The 18,585-nt window shown below is 44.3% G+C and overlaps 1 protein-coding gene across 41 annotated transcripts in view; it reads left to right on the top strand.

Annotated features, from left to right (window-relative positions):
* Positions 1 to 18,585, top strand: part of Clip1 (CAP-GLY domain containing linker protein 1) — a 106,813-nt gene that overhangs the window by 77,547 nt on the left and 10,681 nt on the right. For all 41 annotated transcript variants that reach the window (NM_001359222.1, NM_001291229.1, NM_019765.5 and 38 more), the window contains 2 exons: positions 3,341 to 3,461; positions 16,215 to 16,267. In NM_001359222.1, the coding sequence (NP_001346151.1) occupies positions 3,341 to 3,461; positions 16,215 to 16,267 (174 nt within the window). The remainder of the gene's footprint in view (positions 1 to 3,340; positions 3,462 to 16,214; positions 16,268 to 18,585) is intronic.

The raw sequence follows: 18,585 nt of genomic DNA, 5'->3' as shown, positions 1-18,585 counted from the left end.
GCTAATAGAACAATGCCTCCTAGAGAAACAGGGGGACCAGAGGAGCTGCACTGCCTCATGGAGTCCCTTCCGTGGCTGCTGCTCTTAGAGCTGGAAACCAGCGCGTGTGATGGGTTAACTCCATGCTCCTTGCTTGAGTCTTGTCTTTAGACAGGGTTTCTCTGTGTAGCCCTGGCTGTCCTGGAACTCACTCTGTAGACCAGGCTGGCCTCGAACTCAGAAATCCGCCTGCCTCTGCCTCCCGAGTGCTGGGATTAAAGGCGTGCGCCACCACCGCCCAAGAGAGCCCTTGATTTGAGTTAGGCAGCTCCTAATTCCAGCAGGAGCCACAGTGAAGTGGTTCCCATCGCTCTGTGACTTTCTGTCTTTGAAGAACTGACAAGACAGTCCAGTTTTCTGGACTATATTTAACTTAATAGATTTATGAGCAAAATGTAAGTCAGTATCAAGTGTTTATTCTCTCATTTTTAAGCTAGGGACTACTTTCTGTTTTAAGATACCTTGTCCTGAAAGAAAAGCAGCTTGAAGATTGGTTAGAATGGCTGGGAGGTAGCTTAGTTGGTAACATGCTCGCCCGCCGAGCAAGCCTAAGGACTTGCCATTGGATCCCTAGCAACCGGGTAAAGGCCGGTGTGGCTGGGGCACCCATGGTGCTGGTGCTGGGGAGGGAGCAAGAGGAAGAGTCCTGGCCTCGCTGGTGCTGCTCTAGCAGATCCTAGAGCTCACACCCAGTGAGAGCTCGTGTCTCATCAAGTAAGGTGGAAAGTGGTTGAAGAAGACAACCAGGGCAAGCCTGGCCTCCCATGTGTACATACACACTCGCAGATGTACCCACAAACGAACTCACACACACTCACTCAGTTGTTGGAAATATTGGTTTCTTCTATTTGAGATGGAACCCAGCTCCGTGGAGTCAGTTCTCTTCTTTTACCTTTACGTGCGTTCTGGGGTTCAAATCCTGACTCAGGCTTGCGTGGCAAGTGCTTTACCTACTGAGCCCCAGTGGCGGTGTTTTTGGTTTTTGGTTTGATTTTTTTTTTTTAACTGCACTATTTTTTTAGTGGGTGGTACTAAGCAATCACTAACCCACTGATCCACACCTCCAGCTCACAGTATGTCTTGTTTGTTGGTTTGTTTGTCTGTTTTGTGTTTGCTCTTTTGAGACAAGATCTCCAGCCCTGGCTGTCCTAGAACTTGCAGAGATTCACCTGCCTCAGCCTCCTGAGTGCTGAGGTCAAAGGCGTGCGCCACTACACATGGCTGCACTGTATGTTCTTTAAACCAGCATTTTCAATACCTTGTAATACCTAAGCCTTGTGCATATGTGATGAAACAACATGTTTTTAGCGAAGCAGAAGAGGAGCTCAAACATCACTGCTGGCTGCCAGATGTGGTAGCATGCACTGTAATCCCAGCACACCAGAGGCCAAGGCAGGCCGAGTTCAAGTTCAAGGTCAGCTTCCAACATAGCAAGACTTTGTATCAGCAGACGGAAATGTTCCCATGAAGGTAGCGACAACCTGAGAAATACTGTAGTTTATGATGGCTTCATTGTAAGAAAAATCTTCTGATTTGTCAAGGGTTACTGGACTTTAGCCAGTCAATGAATTTAATATGTGGTGTGTGTGTGTGTGTGTGTGTGTGTGTGTGTGTGTGTGTGTATGTGTTTATCCATTCTACTTTGTTTTCCTGTTGCTGTGATAAATACCACAACCAAAAGCAACTTGGGGAAGAAAGGTCTATTTGGCTTATAGGTCACGGTCCATTACTGGGGGAAGTCAGAGTAGGACCCTGAGGCAGGAACCAGAGCAGAGCTCAATGAGGGACAGTGCCTACTGGCTCACTCTCAACGCTCATGCTTTGCTCTTATACAGCCTAGGTCCTCCTGCCCAGAGATGGTGCTGCCCATGGTGGGCTGGGACCTTACCCCCACATCAGTCAACAGTTAATCAAATGCCCCACAGACATGTCTGCAGACCAGTCTGATACAGGCAGCTCTTCAGCTGGGCTCCCTTCTTGGGTATATCTAGTCTGTGTCAAGTTGACAAGAACTGGTGATATCTGTAAGGGTAAAGAGGTCGATGGCTCCACAGTTAAAATCCTTGCCTTCAGGGCCCAGGCTTGCTGTACTCCCTATACACTTATCTCTGTAAGAAAGTCGAATTCAGTGTGCTAAGAGAGCTTTTGTTTAGATTTATTCCCCTAAACCTTCATGAGGTCTTCATAGAGTATGTTATCATTGGTAGGTGGAGAATTAAAAATTGAGAAAATCGAATATGCCAAGCACTGCCACCCATTAGACAATTGAAGTTAAAAATAGATGTGTTCATGCATTGACAGATGGATTCCTACCCAGATGACTGGATTCAGAATCCAGCCACATAGGACAGCTTGCTAAGTAGAGTTTACCCATCATAGACCTACTTAAAATCCAAAACTGTCTCAAAACCTCCCATGGCATAAACTAGAATCTAGTGATTAAATGAAAATATTTTGAACAGCCATATGTAAATGATAATAGTTCCAAATGTATATTTGGTTAATCTTTTAAAAATGTACTTATTATTATTTTTCCCTCTAATTTATTTATTCACTTTATATCCCAATTGCTGCCCCACCTCCTCCTGGTACTCCTTCACGAAGTTCCTTCCCTTATTCCTGGTTTAATTTAGTAATAAGAAAATATCTAATAAATATATCTACCTTATTGTTTATATTGGCCCTCATGATGCTGGTTAGCTGGCAAGCTATTATGTTTATTTGCTTTTAATTAACAATTAGCATTGTAGAAAGAATACCATCAACTATCTCCTATTTATTTTGGAAAAAAAATTCCTTTGGGCATTTCACTTCCCATTGTCCTAAAAATAAACTCAGCTTCACAGTAGCACCTGACTCTGATGGGTCCCTGGGTTTTTATTCCAAGAGAAAAATAGATTAAAAGATTTATGTTTGCCCCTAGAACAAAGTGCTCAGGCAGTAAATTAAATCACCATCGTCATAGTGGGGTTCAGGATAATTATCTAACCAGTTTTCCTATCGATGAAGGCTATACTGACCATGGCATTTGTCATCTATTGTACAGCAAAATTTGCTTTTGGGTGGGGTGTGGGTGGTAATAGGGTGTAGAGAGAGTGTTCATTCGGTATTTTAAAATGTCATAATTGTGGACAGCCAATCTCTTTCTGAGAGGTTAAGATGTGCCCGGTCTCTTGTTGTTATAGATCTTATCAGGCACGTGACCCAGATCTATTTTCCTCGGCGCTGTGAAACTGTTGTCTCCCACAGTTTCCTTGCTTGTCTTGTTTCTATGGTAACCGTGCACTCACTGTCCTTTCAGAGAAACCCTAAAGCAGGCAGCAGCTCAGAAGTCCCAGCAGCTTTCAGCACTGCAGGAAGAGAACGTCAAACTTGCCGAGGAGCTGGGGAGAACCCGGGACGAAGTCACAAGTCACCAGAAGGTCAGTGGCTCTTCAGTGGGGACCCTGAGGAGGCTCAGGGGTGCTGGTGTCCCTGTCCCTGCAGCGTTCCCCGGGGGCTACTCAGATCTGCTCTGTGTGATGAAGTTGTTTCCTGTGAGATGGCTCATTTATCTCTTTGCTTCCAGGGATGCACACGGCTATAGAACTTAGGGTCGGAGTGAAGTTCCACTATCACGTCTCACACACACACACACACACACACACACACACACACACACACGAAGTTCCACTATCATGTCACACACACACACACACACACACACACACACACACACACACACACGAGCAGCACCAGCGCCTAGAAAGCAGCACACTTACAAGCAGCTAGAAAGGTTCTTATTCAATCACTACTCTCCTAGTGCATTTAAATGAGAAGAGCCAGACAGTGTCTTCTCCCTACCACAGCTTTGATTCCAAGATATTTTTCCCTCTTTCACTGAAGTTGGTTTTCAGGATACAGATTCTAAGATTATGGTTTTGTGTGAGGGTTACCAGTTGATTCTGAGGAGGACTCTCTTTAAGTTTAAAGACATAGCATTTTGCCGACAGACTTGTGAACGTGTGTGTGTCTGTGTGTGTGTGTGTGTGTGTGTGTGTGTGTGTTGATTTGTGGAATGTGGGTTCTAACGAGAGTGCATCACAGCCTGCTTGCTGAGTTGTGTGTCGTAGACTTCTCTGACAGAAACCGTTCTGAAACATGGGAACAGAACGGATTGTAAATGAACACTGAAGCTAAATGTTGCTCACATCTGACCCCTGAGCAGCAGCTGGGAGTTCTAGCCATTTGTGATTGCTTTATACCACAGAGGAAAAGCTCGCTTGCCTCCTGCAAGCACTGGCTGTGACTAGTGAGTAATTTAAAGTCACAGCACTTCATTTACATCAAGATGGAGCAGTTTGTGGTGAAAACACTTTTTTTTTTCTTTCTGTTTTTTGAGAGCAGAACATCACTGGTAGCCTGGAACTCAGCCTGTCCTAGAGGCTGGCTTCAAACTCAGAGCAGTCCCCCTGCTGCCACCTCCCAAGTACTGGGAAAGTCACCATGTCCAGAGTTTATGTGAGACTCTCCGATTTTTATTATAGCTTTGCTCAGCTCTCCTCATGTCATAGAGGAAATGCTACGCCACCCAGCTCTGGTGCTCGCACACAGAGATGATAGTGGCAATCTATCCCCGCCACAGTTCTGTGTGACAGCACTCTTCGTCCCTGTGGCAGAAGATGGAAGCACAGAGAAGCTAGTAATCTGTTCAGTATCCTCTGGGGACAGTGTCCCAACATTTGTCATGTCACTTGGGCTTGGGACAGAATCAAAGGGAGTTGACTTAAGCAGGGTCACTGCAGACTCCTTTGATCAGCTTGAGAGAAACTTGAGTTCATGAAAAATAGAAGTCGAAGAAGAAATTTCTTTCTGATGTAGCTGAAATGTCTGCGGCATCTGGGATGTGGAACCAGGGTGGCCCAAGGCTGGGAAAGAGAGGAAGAGAAGGATTTGAGTGCTCAGTCTGTCTCAGTTGGCTTTTCTTTGTCTTTTGTTTCTCCCAGTTCTTTGACCATCTCTGGTGGAGGTGGTGGGCTCTTTCTGTAGGATGGGCAAAGAGGTCGTACTGTCCTCTTGTGCTGTGATCTCAGATGGACTAATTATATTCCTTGTGCCGTACTCAGCGCTGGAAGGGGCTGAGGAGACCTCCTGACTCTTGGCAGAGCATCTCAAAGCTCTTCCTTAGCTGGCTACTAAGAAGGCTTTGTGCTTAATGCTTCAAATAGGCATTTTTCTGGGTGTTAGAAAATAGAAGCTCCAACTCTGAAAGCATCTTCCTTGTAAAGCATGGAAACTGGCATGGTGACGTGAGCCTGCAACCCCAGCACATGGGGGTGGAAGCACGAGGGTCAGGAGGTGTAGGCCAGCCTTGGCTACACAGTTAGTTTGAGACCACCCAGGCCTACAATGGCCAGTTCAAGGCTAAACTGGGCTATGTAAGAGTCCTTGCCTTTAAAACAAACAACCAAAAAAGTTGCTTCTTATGCAACTTTTAGGTCGTTGTTGTTTGTATTTTTTTATTTAGAGAATACAAGTAAATGCCAGCTAAAACAGATAGTTTTGGTGATGGACACTCCTACCTCCCCCTTTTTTCTTTAAACTGGGGAATCAAACCTAGGGCCTTAAACATGTAAGACAAGTGCTATATTGTCTTGTCAACTGAGCTATTATTTTAAAATCTCCCTGATTATAGAAATAATTAAAAGTGATACTAGCCAGGCAGTGGTGGCACACACTTTTAATCCCAGCACTTGGGAGGCAGAGGCAGGCGGTTTTCTGACCAGGCCAGCCTGGTCTACAGAGTGAGTTCCAGGACAGCCAGGGCTACACAGAGAAACCCTGTCTCGAAACCCCCCACCCCCAAAAATAATAATACTAATTTCGCTATGTGTGGTAGCTCACACCTATAATCCTAGTAACCATAGTACTTGGGAGGCTAAATCAGGAGGGTTCCAAGTTTGAGCCCATCCCAGGCCAGCCTGGACTACACAGCAAGACCCTGTCTCAACCACGTATTCATCCATCCCATGCATACATTCATGTGTACATATAGAAAGTGGTTACAACCAACCTCAGGTTAGAGGTTGACGAGCTTGTCTGACTCGGACTCTTACTGTGTTAGCTCTCTGAACCTGTAACCCTAACTGTTTCTGTAAAATTATGAGTTTTCACTTCCTAGAGTTACATGAATTTTTTTAAGTGTCAGAGACAAAATCTACATCTTTTTACATTAGTCAAGCCTCTGTTAGAAAAGTAATAAAAGTGAGCTCTGACTGTAGGTCAATGATATAGAGTGTTTGCTTGGCTTGCCTGAGGTCTCAAGTTTAGGCTCTAGTACCACAAAAGCAAGATGGAGAGAGAGGAACTATCTGACAGAGCTACAGTGTTTGGCAGACATGCTATTTTTAAAATAAAGAACTTCAGTTGTATTGCCATATTTAGTGTTTCCTTCTAAAATTAAAGTAGCAAAGACTAGGTTGAGGGGGTTAGGTAAATTCTGACCCAGCCCTAGGTGGCTTTCCTTTGCAATATTGTTACTCTTTGGGCATTTACTGGGAAGGCTCACCATTGCTTTTGTGGAATCTTGACCTTCCTCTGAGACCAAAAGTCTTACAGGTCAGACAAGCTGGAGGCTTCCCACCGAGAACAGTGCCTGTGCCTTAGAGCCTGTTCCCTGCTGGTGCCCTGCTGGTGCCCTGCTCAGGATGAAACTTCTTCACAAAATAAAACTGTGAGCTAGGAATGTAGGGTAGTATTTGTAGGCTGTGAGTGTTGCTCAGTGGTAAAGCACACATCTCCAATGCAGGAAGCTCTGGGTTCGAGCCCAGCCACCCGGATGTGTGTGCGGGTGTGTACTTTGAACTCTAGTGTTTTTTGGTTTTTTTGGGTTTTTTTTTGTTTTGTTTTGTTTTTTGTTTTTTTCTGTTTCAAATGTTTATTTGCTTATAAATCCCAAGACATCCCAAAATCTGTCTGCATCCCAAGATCCTTACCGGAGTCTCTGGGAAGGAAGCTCTCCTCTGGGAAGTCTCTTTTATTTGAGGACCACTCACTTCCTGCTTGTTCTTTTCCCAGGATAAATCATTGTCAGAATTTTTAAACCACACTCTCAAGAGGCTTCAGCACAAGGCTGCTGTGAATTAGAGGAGTCCCTGCCTCCTGGACAGTGGTTTTGTAGAGCATTTCCCCTTTATTCTCTTAAAAAATAAAAGGCGGTGAAGAAATTCTGAAGCTGGAGAGGTGGAGGCAGGAGGATCAGCAGCTTAAGTCATCCTCCCATAGATCGTGAATGCAAGGCCAGCGTGGGCTACGTGAGACCCTGTCTCTAGAAAGCAGGAAGCGGGTGGGGAGCAATGGTGGAAGAAGATGCCAGTGAGCAGGACTTGACTGGCTCGGGTGTGGAATGGAGCTAGAAGTCCCGTTTGCTATGCTTGCTCCAGAGGTGGGAAGGAGGAGCCTAACAGCTGGAAGGCTCCCATGCTTGTCTGCAGTCCTCCGGAAAGAGGCCGGCTTGGTCAGAAGCACAGCCCCCAACCCTGTCTGCAGCTTGCTGTGCCTGCGCTCTTAGGTAGTTTTCCCCAACTAGAATCCTTCCCTAAAAGGGAGGAGGGGCTACAGAGATGGCTCAGCAGTTTAGAGCACATGTTGCTCTTGCCACAGGTTCTGTCCCCAGTGCCCACATAGTGGCTCACAACTAACCTCTGTGGGCATCAGGCACAAGTGTGGTGCACAGACATCCATGCAGGTAAAACACTCATAGATATATAAAATTCGATAAGTTATAAGTTAAAAATGTTATTACATTTACTTGTTTTTGTGTGTGGACTCATAGTACCCATGCAGGTCAAGGGACAGTTTGAGGGAGTCAGTTTTCCTCTCTCATCTCTTATGTGGCTTGGTAGCAAATGCCTTTACCCACTGAGCCATCTTCCCAACCCTAACGTTCTTCCTTAAGTCTTCCTTTCTGTGTGGGGTTTGTCATTTTAAGTGAGAAGAGGGACGTCAGCTGGGGTCACTTAGATTATGCCTGGCCCTAGGGCTTATCTGTCATCAGTATGCAAAGCACATTATCTTTTAAACTTTTAAAATTAGTAGTAGTGTGCGTAAAGTATGATTGTGCATGCGTGTGCGTGTGTGTGTAGGATGTGTTTATGTGACCACAGTTGTGCACTCCATGTCACACATTTGGAGACCAGAGGACAACCTAGGTTGCCAGCCTTGCTCAGCAAGCGCCTTCATCCTCTGAGCCGTGCCACCAACCCTGCCCTGTCTTCTAGAAGGAGTATGTTAGGTAGAGCCAGGTGAAATTCCTTTGTTTGGCAATCTTGGTAGGAGACAGGTCTCAGAAGTTATGACTGTTCGTGCAAGAGCATAGCCTGTGCTCACAGCAAGTTTTCTGCCTGATGCCCCGAGTGGCTTCTTGTTGTTCTATGTTGCCTCATGTCTGTACGTACGTTGGCTCCAGTTTTAAACACTGTAAGTGTGCAGTGCTGTGGCACTTTCTTTCCTTTTCTCTCTCTTTCTTTCTTTCTTTCTTTCTTTCTTTCTTTCTTTCTCTCTCTCTCTCTCTCTCTCTCTCTCTCTCCCTCCCTCCCTCCCTCCCTCCCTCCCTCCCTCCCTCCCTCCCTCCCTCCCTCTTTCTTTCTTTCTTTCTTTCTTTCTTTCTTTCTTTCTTTCTTTCTTTTCGAGACAGGGTTTCTCTGTGTAGCCCTGACTGTCCTGGAACCCACTCTGTAGACCAGGCTGGCTTCAAACTCAGAAACCCACCTGCCTCCGCCTCCCCTTATAGAGCCCATGTTGTACAACCACTACCTCCGTTTAGTTCCAAAACAGTTTTAGAACTTTAGAGGGAATCTCCAGGCCCATTCTGAGCAGCCGCTCCTCACCCCCTTCCCCCAGGCCCTGGAAACCACCATTCTAAGGATTTGTCTGTTCTGGACACTACACATCATTGGAACCAAGTACTGTGTTTTCAGGAGTGGGGTAATTATATTTCGTTGCTGAGTTTTATTCCTTCTGACAGACACGTGGTGTTTACTTGCTCATTTTTATTGGATGCTATATGCATTCTTTCTCCATTCATACGGTGAGCTGTCCCTCCAGGTCTGCAGTCCTGCCTATGTATGGTAGCTGCCTCTAAAATACCACACTGGATATTCTGTGAGGTGGGAACTCTTTTTTTTTCTCCTCAACAGTAGTTCTAAAGCATGGTCCACACTTAGACCCTAACTTCTCTCTTTCTTTACTTTTAAATTTCTAAAATAATGATATGGGCAGTAAGGTGGCTAAGTGGGTAAAGACATTTGCCACACCCCAGCTGGCCCGAGTCCAATCCCCGGAACCCACACTTCCCTCTTGGATCCATTCCTGCTGGTGTGAGCTGCTTTAGAGTCCTTTCCGACCTTTCCCACTTGGTGAGCAGCTCGTTGCCAGGCCCGTCATAAGGTTGCCACTCGGTTCTCAAGAGAGCTGGACCTACTTTACCCCAGGCCTCTCTCCAACCCCTCAGCTGTGTCTCCTTCCACAGGGACCACAGAAAGGCAGAAATTATTGGTGGTGACAGGTGAAGAAGGCTGGCCGTTAACACGCTGTGTGGTGAGGATGCCCTGAACTCCTGCTCCTCTTTCTCAGCTGCTGCCTGCCTGCTGGGATTTACAGACAGACACTGCCACATGTACAAAGCATTATCTTCTTTTCATAGAGAATTCTAAAAATAACCATATGAATGCTACAATACAGCTAGGCACCTCAGACGGTCATTGTTGAGATAGGTGTCTGATTTATAGTTGAGATGTCTTCTGTCATTTCAAAACCTCACATGGATTCTGAACAAAAAAAGAAAGTTTAAATATATACAATAATGTGAGTTCTTCAATAGAAGTAGACACCTGGTGGCCACTTTTGAGGTAGATATCTGCTTTATCATTTACAAACCTCACACGTATTCCATCTTATAAAGACAGCAGGTATACTGAGCTGTCACCATGGAAACATCAGCTTTTCCTCAGGGCTATTTGCAAAACGAGGCTATGGCTTGCTCTTGGGGGCTGAACAGGGAGAAGATGGGTCAATAAGTATTTTGTGAAAAGTCACCTCTGAGTTAAGTTATGGCAGAGAATGTACAAGACCTGGGGCTGACATTGATTGATCTAAATTGGTTCATGAAAATTGGTTGCCTTCTAAATAGACCTAAATTTGCAGACATGGGTTAGAAGAGGGATGCTGTCTTTAGCCTGTTAGGCTTTATTTTGTAACAGTGGTGAGGAGTAGCCATCAGAGCTTTATTCTGAGCTCAGGGAACACTAGGACACAGAGCTGTTTGCAGTTGAATCTCCCTTCAGTGTCTAATGATACAAATGAGCTTTCAGTATGAGGTGCTTTCCCTGCTGCTCCTGTTTTGTTTAAGACAGGGTTCCATGTAGCACAGGCTGGCCTCAAACTTACTAACGTAGCTGAGGCCAGCTTTGAACTCCTAATTGTCCTACTTCCACCTCCAAGCAATCTGGTGACAGCCGTGTGCCACTGCACCAGCTGAAACCAAGGCTTCCTGAGCCGTCTCTTTGCCTGAGAAATATTTTTACAGCTCCAGGTACATAGGCATGTAAAATAAGTATACTAACTAAACATCTTACTGATAATCAAAAATGTATTTTAAATAATCCTTTGGGTACATGTAACTTTACCATTTACTAAAGATGAAAGAAAATTCATACATGAATGATATGGGCTGCTATTCTCTTTTACATCTAAAAGGTTAAACGCTGCTGAACATTTGATACTGCAGAGTGTAGAATATCTTCAACACTTTTCAGAGCTGAGCAGTATTTTGATTTTGCCTTTCCTTCCAGCACTTGGGAAATAGAAGCAGGTGGACCTCTGTGAGTTTGAGGCCGGCCTGTTCATTACATAGTGGGTTCCAGGTCAACCAGAGCTACCTAATGTGACCTTGTCTCAAAACAAATACACAAACAGCAGTTGTATAAATATCAAAGCTGTTCACAGAAATATGTAATACAAAATGGCAGAAATAGGCTTAGGGCCATTTCAGAAATGTTGGAAATTCTGTCCTAATCCATGTCAAAATTCACTTACTATTTTGTTATTGGACTGTTGTCATTTTAAAAACGTGTGCAGGTGGGTGGTGTACATGTGTGTACTTGTGCAGTTGGGTGTACATGTGTGTGTGTGCTGATAAGCCCCGTACATATCATCACATACAGTAATAATAAAGTTAGTACTGAAACTTAAGAACTTAGAAGTTTTCAGTGCCTAGGCAGGGAAGCAAATTATTAAAACAAAATTATTAAAATTATTTTAATAATATTACCCAAATTATTAAAACAAAAGCCCCCCCCAAACCCCAGAAAGAGGGTTCACCTAGTAAAAGGGATAACTGTACACCCAAGTCTCACAACTTGAGTTAGATCCCCAGGACTTGTGGGAGGCAGAGGCAGGTCCCATCTCTGTGAAGCCAAGGACAGCTTGATCTACGTGTGGGTTCCTGGCCAGCTAGGGCTGCATAAAGAGATCCTATTGAATAACAGCAAAAATGAACAAGCTTGAATGGGATGGTGTGGATCTGTAATCCCAGTACTTGTGAGGCAAGATGTGAGGTGGAGACAAGAGAATTGCCTGGAAGCTCATGGGCCACTGAGTAGTGCAGTGTGTAGCAGCAGAAACAGGAGAGAACCTGCCTACCTCAGTACAGTCGAGGCAAAACCCAAATCCCAGAAATTGTCCTCTGACCTCAACAGACCTGTGCCTGATAACTCAAACACACTAACTAAAATAAAAATAACCCGTGTATCTCCAGTCCCAATTAGCTGATGTTATTTTGAGTTGTCTGTAAGTGACAACATTAAGGGACATTTTCTTCCTTTTGATTTTGTTTCTAATATAGTATTGTTAAATCTTTTTTAAAAGAGTGTGTTTAATTTAAAAATGAAATTAAGTATTCTCTAACAAAATACTAATTTTGTGCATGGCATCCTCCCTGAGGCAGCAGCCTCTGCTTTGGTGGAGAGTTTTTCTTTGACTTGTCAAGCATTATATTAGGGAAGCTGCCAAGAGACCAACAGTTACTCATGGTCTTCCTGAGCCAGCATGTCTTATCTATCTTGCTTAAGATCTGCCTCTACACCAGAGCTGCTCCATCTGAGGGTTACAACCCCTTTGGGGAGGGTGGTCAAATGACCCTTACACAGGAGTCTCAAATATGATATTTTGCCTATCAGCTGTTTACATTGAAATTCATAACAGTAGTAAAATTATAGTTATGAAGTAGCAATGAACATAATTTTATGATTAGGGGAGGGGTCACCACAACATGAAGAACTGTATGAAAGGGTTACAGCATTGGGGACCGACTGCTGCTCTAGACTTCTCTAGCCTCCTGCTTACCTCTAGCATTTGAAAGACGTTCTAGAGAGCCGTTCCCTGGCCCTAACAAGTGTCTAGGCTGTGAATGGCTTCCAGGGGCTTAGGGCTGAAGGGAACAGTTCTTTTTCACTTGGCCTGTGCAGTGAAAGGTATTTATGCTTGGATAGAGGATATGGCACAGCGAGAGATTCTCGGGGACTGAGGGGAAAGTAGCTATCTTCAGCACCTGGGAGTCAGGACTAAGACTAAGACAGTGTGTGTGTGACACAAACATGAAGACAGGGTATAACATATGGGTACCAGAGAACAAGCCTAGGTTCATCAGGCATGGCTGCAGGGCCCTTTACCCACCGAGTCACCTCACTGGCCCACAGTATTTAAATTCTCTGTTGATCACTCACTGGATGTGGTCTGGAAAGGGTATGGCCCTGCAGATGTGGCTCTGGTTTTATTTCCTTTTGTTGTTTTTGTTTGTTTGTGTGACATTTTGGCAGTCCCTGAAGATGTTGTCTCCTGCTCCTGCTCCTAGAAGCTGACTAACAGTTCTTTCTGGGTGGGGAGGGGCCCCAAGCAGCAGTCCTCTGTCGTCGTCCTCCATACATCTCTGGGAGCACTTAGTCATGAAGGGCCTTCTGGATCCTTCCCTTCCCTTTTCCATTTCCATCTCCTTTTCTAAGAGCAAAAGTCTGTCTGTGTGTGTGTGTGGGAGACGAGACGAGAAATCCTCAGACACAGAAAATGTGTTTTGTGCTGTCAAGGTAGAGCTGCTATTTTGGACCTCAGAACACTTGCTTGGAGAAGAGACTGAAATAGCACAAGAGAACCACTTCACTGGGGGAACTGGGGAAAACAAGATTCAGCTTAGATTCTCAGCAGGGGAGTTCGTCCTGTAAGAAGCTGGGCTTCCAAGTGTGCTACTATCACAGCGAGCTCCGCCTCCCTCCGACTCGTTCATTCACCCCGTGGAGTTACTGAGCACCCACTACAGGGCCTGGCCCTGCTGTAAATTATAGCAGGAAGCAAAGTGGAGAGTGCCATGCCTCGTGCCATTCAGGTGGCTTTACTGAGCCTAAGGAAGCAGAATTGCTGTTTGCCCCTGGCCTTCATTCCACCCAAGCTCACACATCTCAGCTGAAATATGATGGGTTGTAAATAAGCGAAATGCCTAGCCTTTGTTTTCCCTACCCCACTTGTTGCATGTTTTTCTTTAGAGATGTATTTACTTTTATTTTACGGTCTGAGTATCTCGCCCGAGTGTGTGTGTGTGCAGCATGTGCGTGCGGTGCCTGTGGAGGCCAGGAGGCATTTATTGGCTCCCCTGGAACTGGAGTGACAGGCAGCTATGAGTTGCTGTTACAAGAGCAGCCAGTGCTTTTAACTGCTGTACCGTCTCTCGCTCCCTCTCTGGGTTTTGATAGAAGCTCTTGGATGCTTTTCTGGTTTAATGTCCCTAGACTGTGAATATTTGTGTACAGCTTTCATTGCCCTGGTTTTCTCTTAATATCAACCTTCCAGTTCTTCCTCTGGTTGCCTGTGTTTCCTTTTCAAGTATGAGAAATGGACATGGACCACCCAACCTTGTGCTCCTGTATGAGTTCTTGGCTGCTCTATTTTCAGCAGTAGAATTTCCTGAGTAGAATTTTTTTGAGATGGGGTCTTGCTATGTATCCCAGTCTGATGTCAGACTCTATTTGCTGCCTCAGTCTCCTGAGTTTGGAGATTGTTGGCATAAACTAATATGCTTAGATACCTTAAATCATTAAATGTGGGTTGGCTTTTAATTTTTTTTTTTTGATACAGGATCTTTTGATATAAACTGGTCTCAAATTCCCAATCCTCATTCCTCTGCCCACTCAGTACATGCTAAGGTCATGGGTATATGCCATTCCTCTGCCCACTCAGTACATGCTAGGGTCATGGGTATATGCCATTCCTCTGCCCACTCAGTACATGCTAGGGTCATGGGTATATGCCATTCCTCTGCCCACTCAGTACATGCTAGGGTCATGGGTATATGCCATTCCTCTGCCCACTCAGTACATGCTAGGGTCATGGGTATATGCCATTCCTCTGCCCACTCAGTACGTGCTAGGATTATGGGTATATGCCATTATCCTTGATTTCCTGAGTATTATTTTAGAGCAAGTTTACAATTTTTTTCTTTTCCTTCCCATTTTTGATTTTGTTTTAGAACTGGTTTACTGTATTACCCAGGCTAGATCCCCTTGCCTCGGCCTCCTGAATAAATGGAACTACAGGTATATACCAATGTGCCTAGCTTAGGAAAAACTTTTATCTGAAAAAAAAAGCAATTTATCCCTTATAAGTTGAAATGTTATTTTAAAGTCAAACACATCATATGTGTGGGCATGCTGGTACCTACCTGTGAGTCAGCATTGAGGATGCTGAGTTTAAGATAAGCCTAGGCTTAATAGCAAGACCTTATCTGAAAGAATAAAATAGATTATTAAGGAGGTTTCTTTAAATAATCATTCACTACTTCATCCCTGAAAAATTCCTTATCTTACTCTAGCCCTATAGTTTTGACATAACTGCTAAGCCATATAAATGGAATTATAGCAATATAGAACCTCGTCTATAATCACAATAAATATAAATGGGTTAAAATATTCCAACTAAAAGAAGTTTGTTTTTTTTAATTAAAGTATAGTTAACTATGTGCTGTCTACAAATAACAAAGTTTACATTCGGAGACACAAAGCAGTTGAAAGTAAAAGAAAAGAAGATGATGTTTCATGCAAATAGCAACCAAAGGTTCCAGAACCACCAGGGCTACACAGAGAAGCTGTCTCAAAACAAACAAACAGATAAATAAAATGGCCATGGTGGCTTATTTCCGTATAACAGCAGCAAGTATCTTTACCTGCTGAGACAAGTCACTGACCTTGTTTGTGATCTTTTATGGAATAACAATAACATCAGGATTTTACAATAAAATGAAAGAACTGCATGCAGAGATGGTTCGTTCGTTCTCTCTCTCTCTCTCTCTCTCTCTCTCTCTCTCTTTCTTTTTTTTTTCAAGACAGGGTTTCTCTGTGTAGCCCTGGCTGTCCTGGAACTCACTTTGTAGACCAGGCTGGCCTTGAACTCAGAAATCTGCCTGCCTCTGCCTCCCGAGTGCTGGGATCAAAGGCGTGCGCCACCACCACCCTGCGAGATGTTTTTTTCTGTACCCGCTGTGTTTTATGGATGACAAGTGTCTTTGCTGGGTATGTGTTGAGGCACAGGCGCTCTGCAGAGAACAGGTAGCTGCTTTCTTGACTGCTGCAAGTTCTCGACGCTGACCCCTGAGATGCTAATGTTGGGAGCATCAATCAGGGGATGTTTACTGAAAGCCTGGCATATGCTGTGTAGGGCTGGGTGTGGCATCCGTAGCCCATATCCCCGCCACCTAGCAAACTCTAGGCCAGCCTGGAGTGCATGAAGCTCTGTGTTTAAAAATGACCTGGATGTGGTTAGGCACACCTTTAATTCTAACATCTGAGAGGCAGAGGGGGGTGGATCTGGCCTGGATGGTGAATTCCAGTCCAGCAAGGGTTCCATGATGAGACCCTGTCTCAAAACAAAAACACTGGTATATTATGTACAAAGTGCTATGATTTAACATATTGAATTCTCGGGCTTATCCAGAAGGGGTTAAGCCCTCAGATGTACGCAATGTTTAAAGGAGAAGCCACCCTCTTGGTGGTAACTTCATGCTAATTCACTGCTTGAGAGACGAGCAGCGGCATGGAGCAGTGGATCTCTGCAGAAGGCCGTCGACTGAAGCAACTCTCTCTGTTTTTGTTTTTCAGCTGGAAGAAGAACGATCTGTACTCAATAATCAGTTGTTAGAAATGAAAAAGAGGTAGGCTCTCTCTGTGTATTGCTGTGTGTGTTTAACAAGGAAAGCTTCCGAATGTAGTGTGTGTGCTAGCTTGTGGAAAACAGTCAACGCCTTTTATTCAGACAATGACGTATTTTAGTGCTCGCAACTGGCAACCTATGAAGGTCCATTTGTGCAGGTTTCAGATATTTAAAATTTTAAGCCATTTTCAATTGTGTTTACTCAGAAGAGCTCTATACTCAGATTGCTTCATACTAATGCTACTGCCCAGTCTGAGAAATGAACAATATTACAATTGCATTTATACTGTAGATATAAATACTGATTTCACTTATAGGAAAGTTTGATTTTTGTCAGTAGTAAGTACTTTGTATCTATTATTTATTATCTCTCCATAACATTATATAATTTTCCAACTACTTTTGAGTAGAGGTAAACGTGGGCCATAAAAATTAAATATTTAGGCCAGGTCAGGGTAGGATATGCCGGCAATTCTAACACTCAAGAGGCCAAAACTGGAGATTTGAATCCAACCTGTGCTATATAGCAAAATCCAGTTTTAAAAAAATAAAATAGTTGCCGGGCGTGGTGGCACATGCCTTTAATCCCAGCACTTGGGAGGCAGAGGCAGGCGGATTTCTGAGTTCAGGGTTAACCTGGTCTACAAAGTGAGTTCCAGGACAGCCAGGGCTACACAGAGAAACCCTGTCTCAAATAAATAAATAAATAAAATAAAATAGAAGCCAAGAATAGTGGTGCACATTTTATTCCTAAAACTCCGGAGGAAGAAGCAGGTGGATCTCTGGTTTTTGGGGCCAGCCTGGTCTACAGAGTGAGTTCCAGAATAGCCAGAACTACACAGAGAAAAACCTACCACAAACAACAACCACCACCACAATACAAAACCTAAAATAAAAAGGAAAGAAACTCATACCCCAAAGTCTGATGCTTATATACACTCCACTGGCCTTTGCTCTGAGTCAAGCAGTTAGGCCTGGGTTGGTTCTGTGCCTCACTGCAAGCTAAAGGGGTGTAGAGTAGACAGTAGTCCATCCTGCTTCAGAATTCTCAACAGATGTGGATCACAACAGCAACAGGAACATCAGCGCACAAGAAGTAGAAGCAGAAGGGTAGAGAGTTCAAGGTTGTCTTGTTACTCGAAAATTCAATGCTTGTGTGGGTTACTCGAGGCAAAAACACAAAAATGGCCAGGCACAGGACTTTAACTCAGCACTTGGGAAACAGAGGCAGAAGGATCTCTGTGAGTTCAAGACCAGCCTGGTCTACAAAGAGAGTTTCAGGCCAGCCAAGCTATATAGTGATACCCTGTCATTCATTTGTACATACATACATACATACATACAATGCTAATTAAATAATTAAAATAAAGTGGGGATAAGGCAGTACAGAGTTTGCTTAACATATACGAGCTCCTGTGTTCATCCCCTCTCCAAGGCCAACCAAATAAAACCACCTGTGATCCTTGGAGCGGAGAATCAGTAATTCAAGGTCACCCTCAGTACATGCCAAGTGTGAGGTCAGCCTGGACCACTTGAGACCCTGTGCTTTAAAAGCAGAAAAGAAACTTAACCTATCCCCATATGTTCTCCTGCTCTTATTTAGCATGGGCAGGGGAGGCCTCCCAGCCCCACTGATGTCTGATGGACGCGATTCGCTCTCGGGAAGTCAGGGTTTCACTCAGCCTACAAACTATTTGGATTGCGCAGTGTGGGTTGCTGTATTTTGGAGGATGTAAGGCCTTGTCCAGGGGAAGCTTTTTCCTTCTCTCTGGATTTAATTAAGAAATACTTAGATTCCTCTGAGTTTCTCTGGAGTCTTTCCATTCTAGGAGTCTCACACAGGCGTTTCACTAAGGCCAGGCGTCCGCAAAAAGAACAAGAAAAAGGCCTTGTCCCTGTAGCTGTCTCAAAACGGGCTCATGGCAGTATATAATCCCTTTACATTTACACAGTGCTCTTTAACTCACAAGTCTTTATAAGCTCAAGTGTTCCGGTGGAAGCTATGGTGGGGTGTGCACTGTGTAAGGATGAAGCCCCCAGACCAGAACTTCACTAAGAACTCAGGATAGGTGCAGGCTGGAGGCCTGGAATGTCGAGTTTTTGTGTTCAGTTCTCCATGTACCTTTAGCCTCTTATTTACTACTGATTTTTAGAAGATTTTATACTTCATAAGTTCTTTCTTATCATGTGACTGACTAAATTATATGTTTAGCCAAGTGTCCCTCAAAACTTACTGCTAATTTAAGCCAGGCCCAGTAAGTAGCTATCGGGGAGGCTGAGGTGAGAGGGTCACAAGTTCAAGGACAGCCCTACGATGAA

The sequence above is a fragment of the Mus musculus genome, chromosome 5, assembly GCF_000001635.26.
Source record: "Mus musculus strain C57BL/6J chromosome 5, GRCm38.p6 C57BL/6J".
Lineage (NCBI taxonomy): Eukaryota > Metazoa > Chordata > Mammalia > Rodentia > Muridae > Mus > Mus musculus.
Note: the sequence above shows the minus strand (reverse complement) of the source record. Positions and strands in the feature narration are given on the sequence as shown.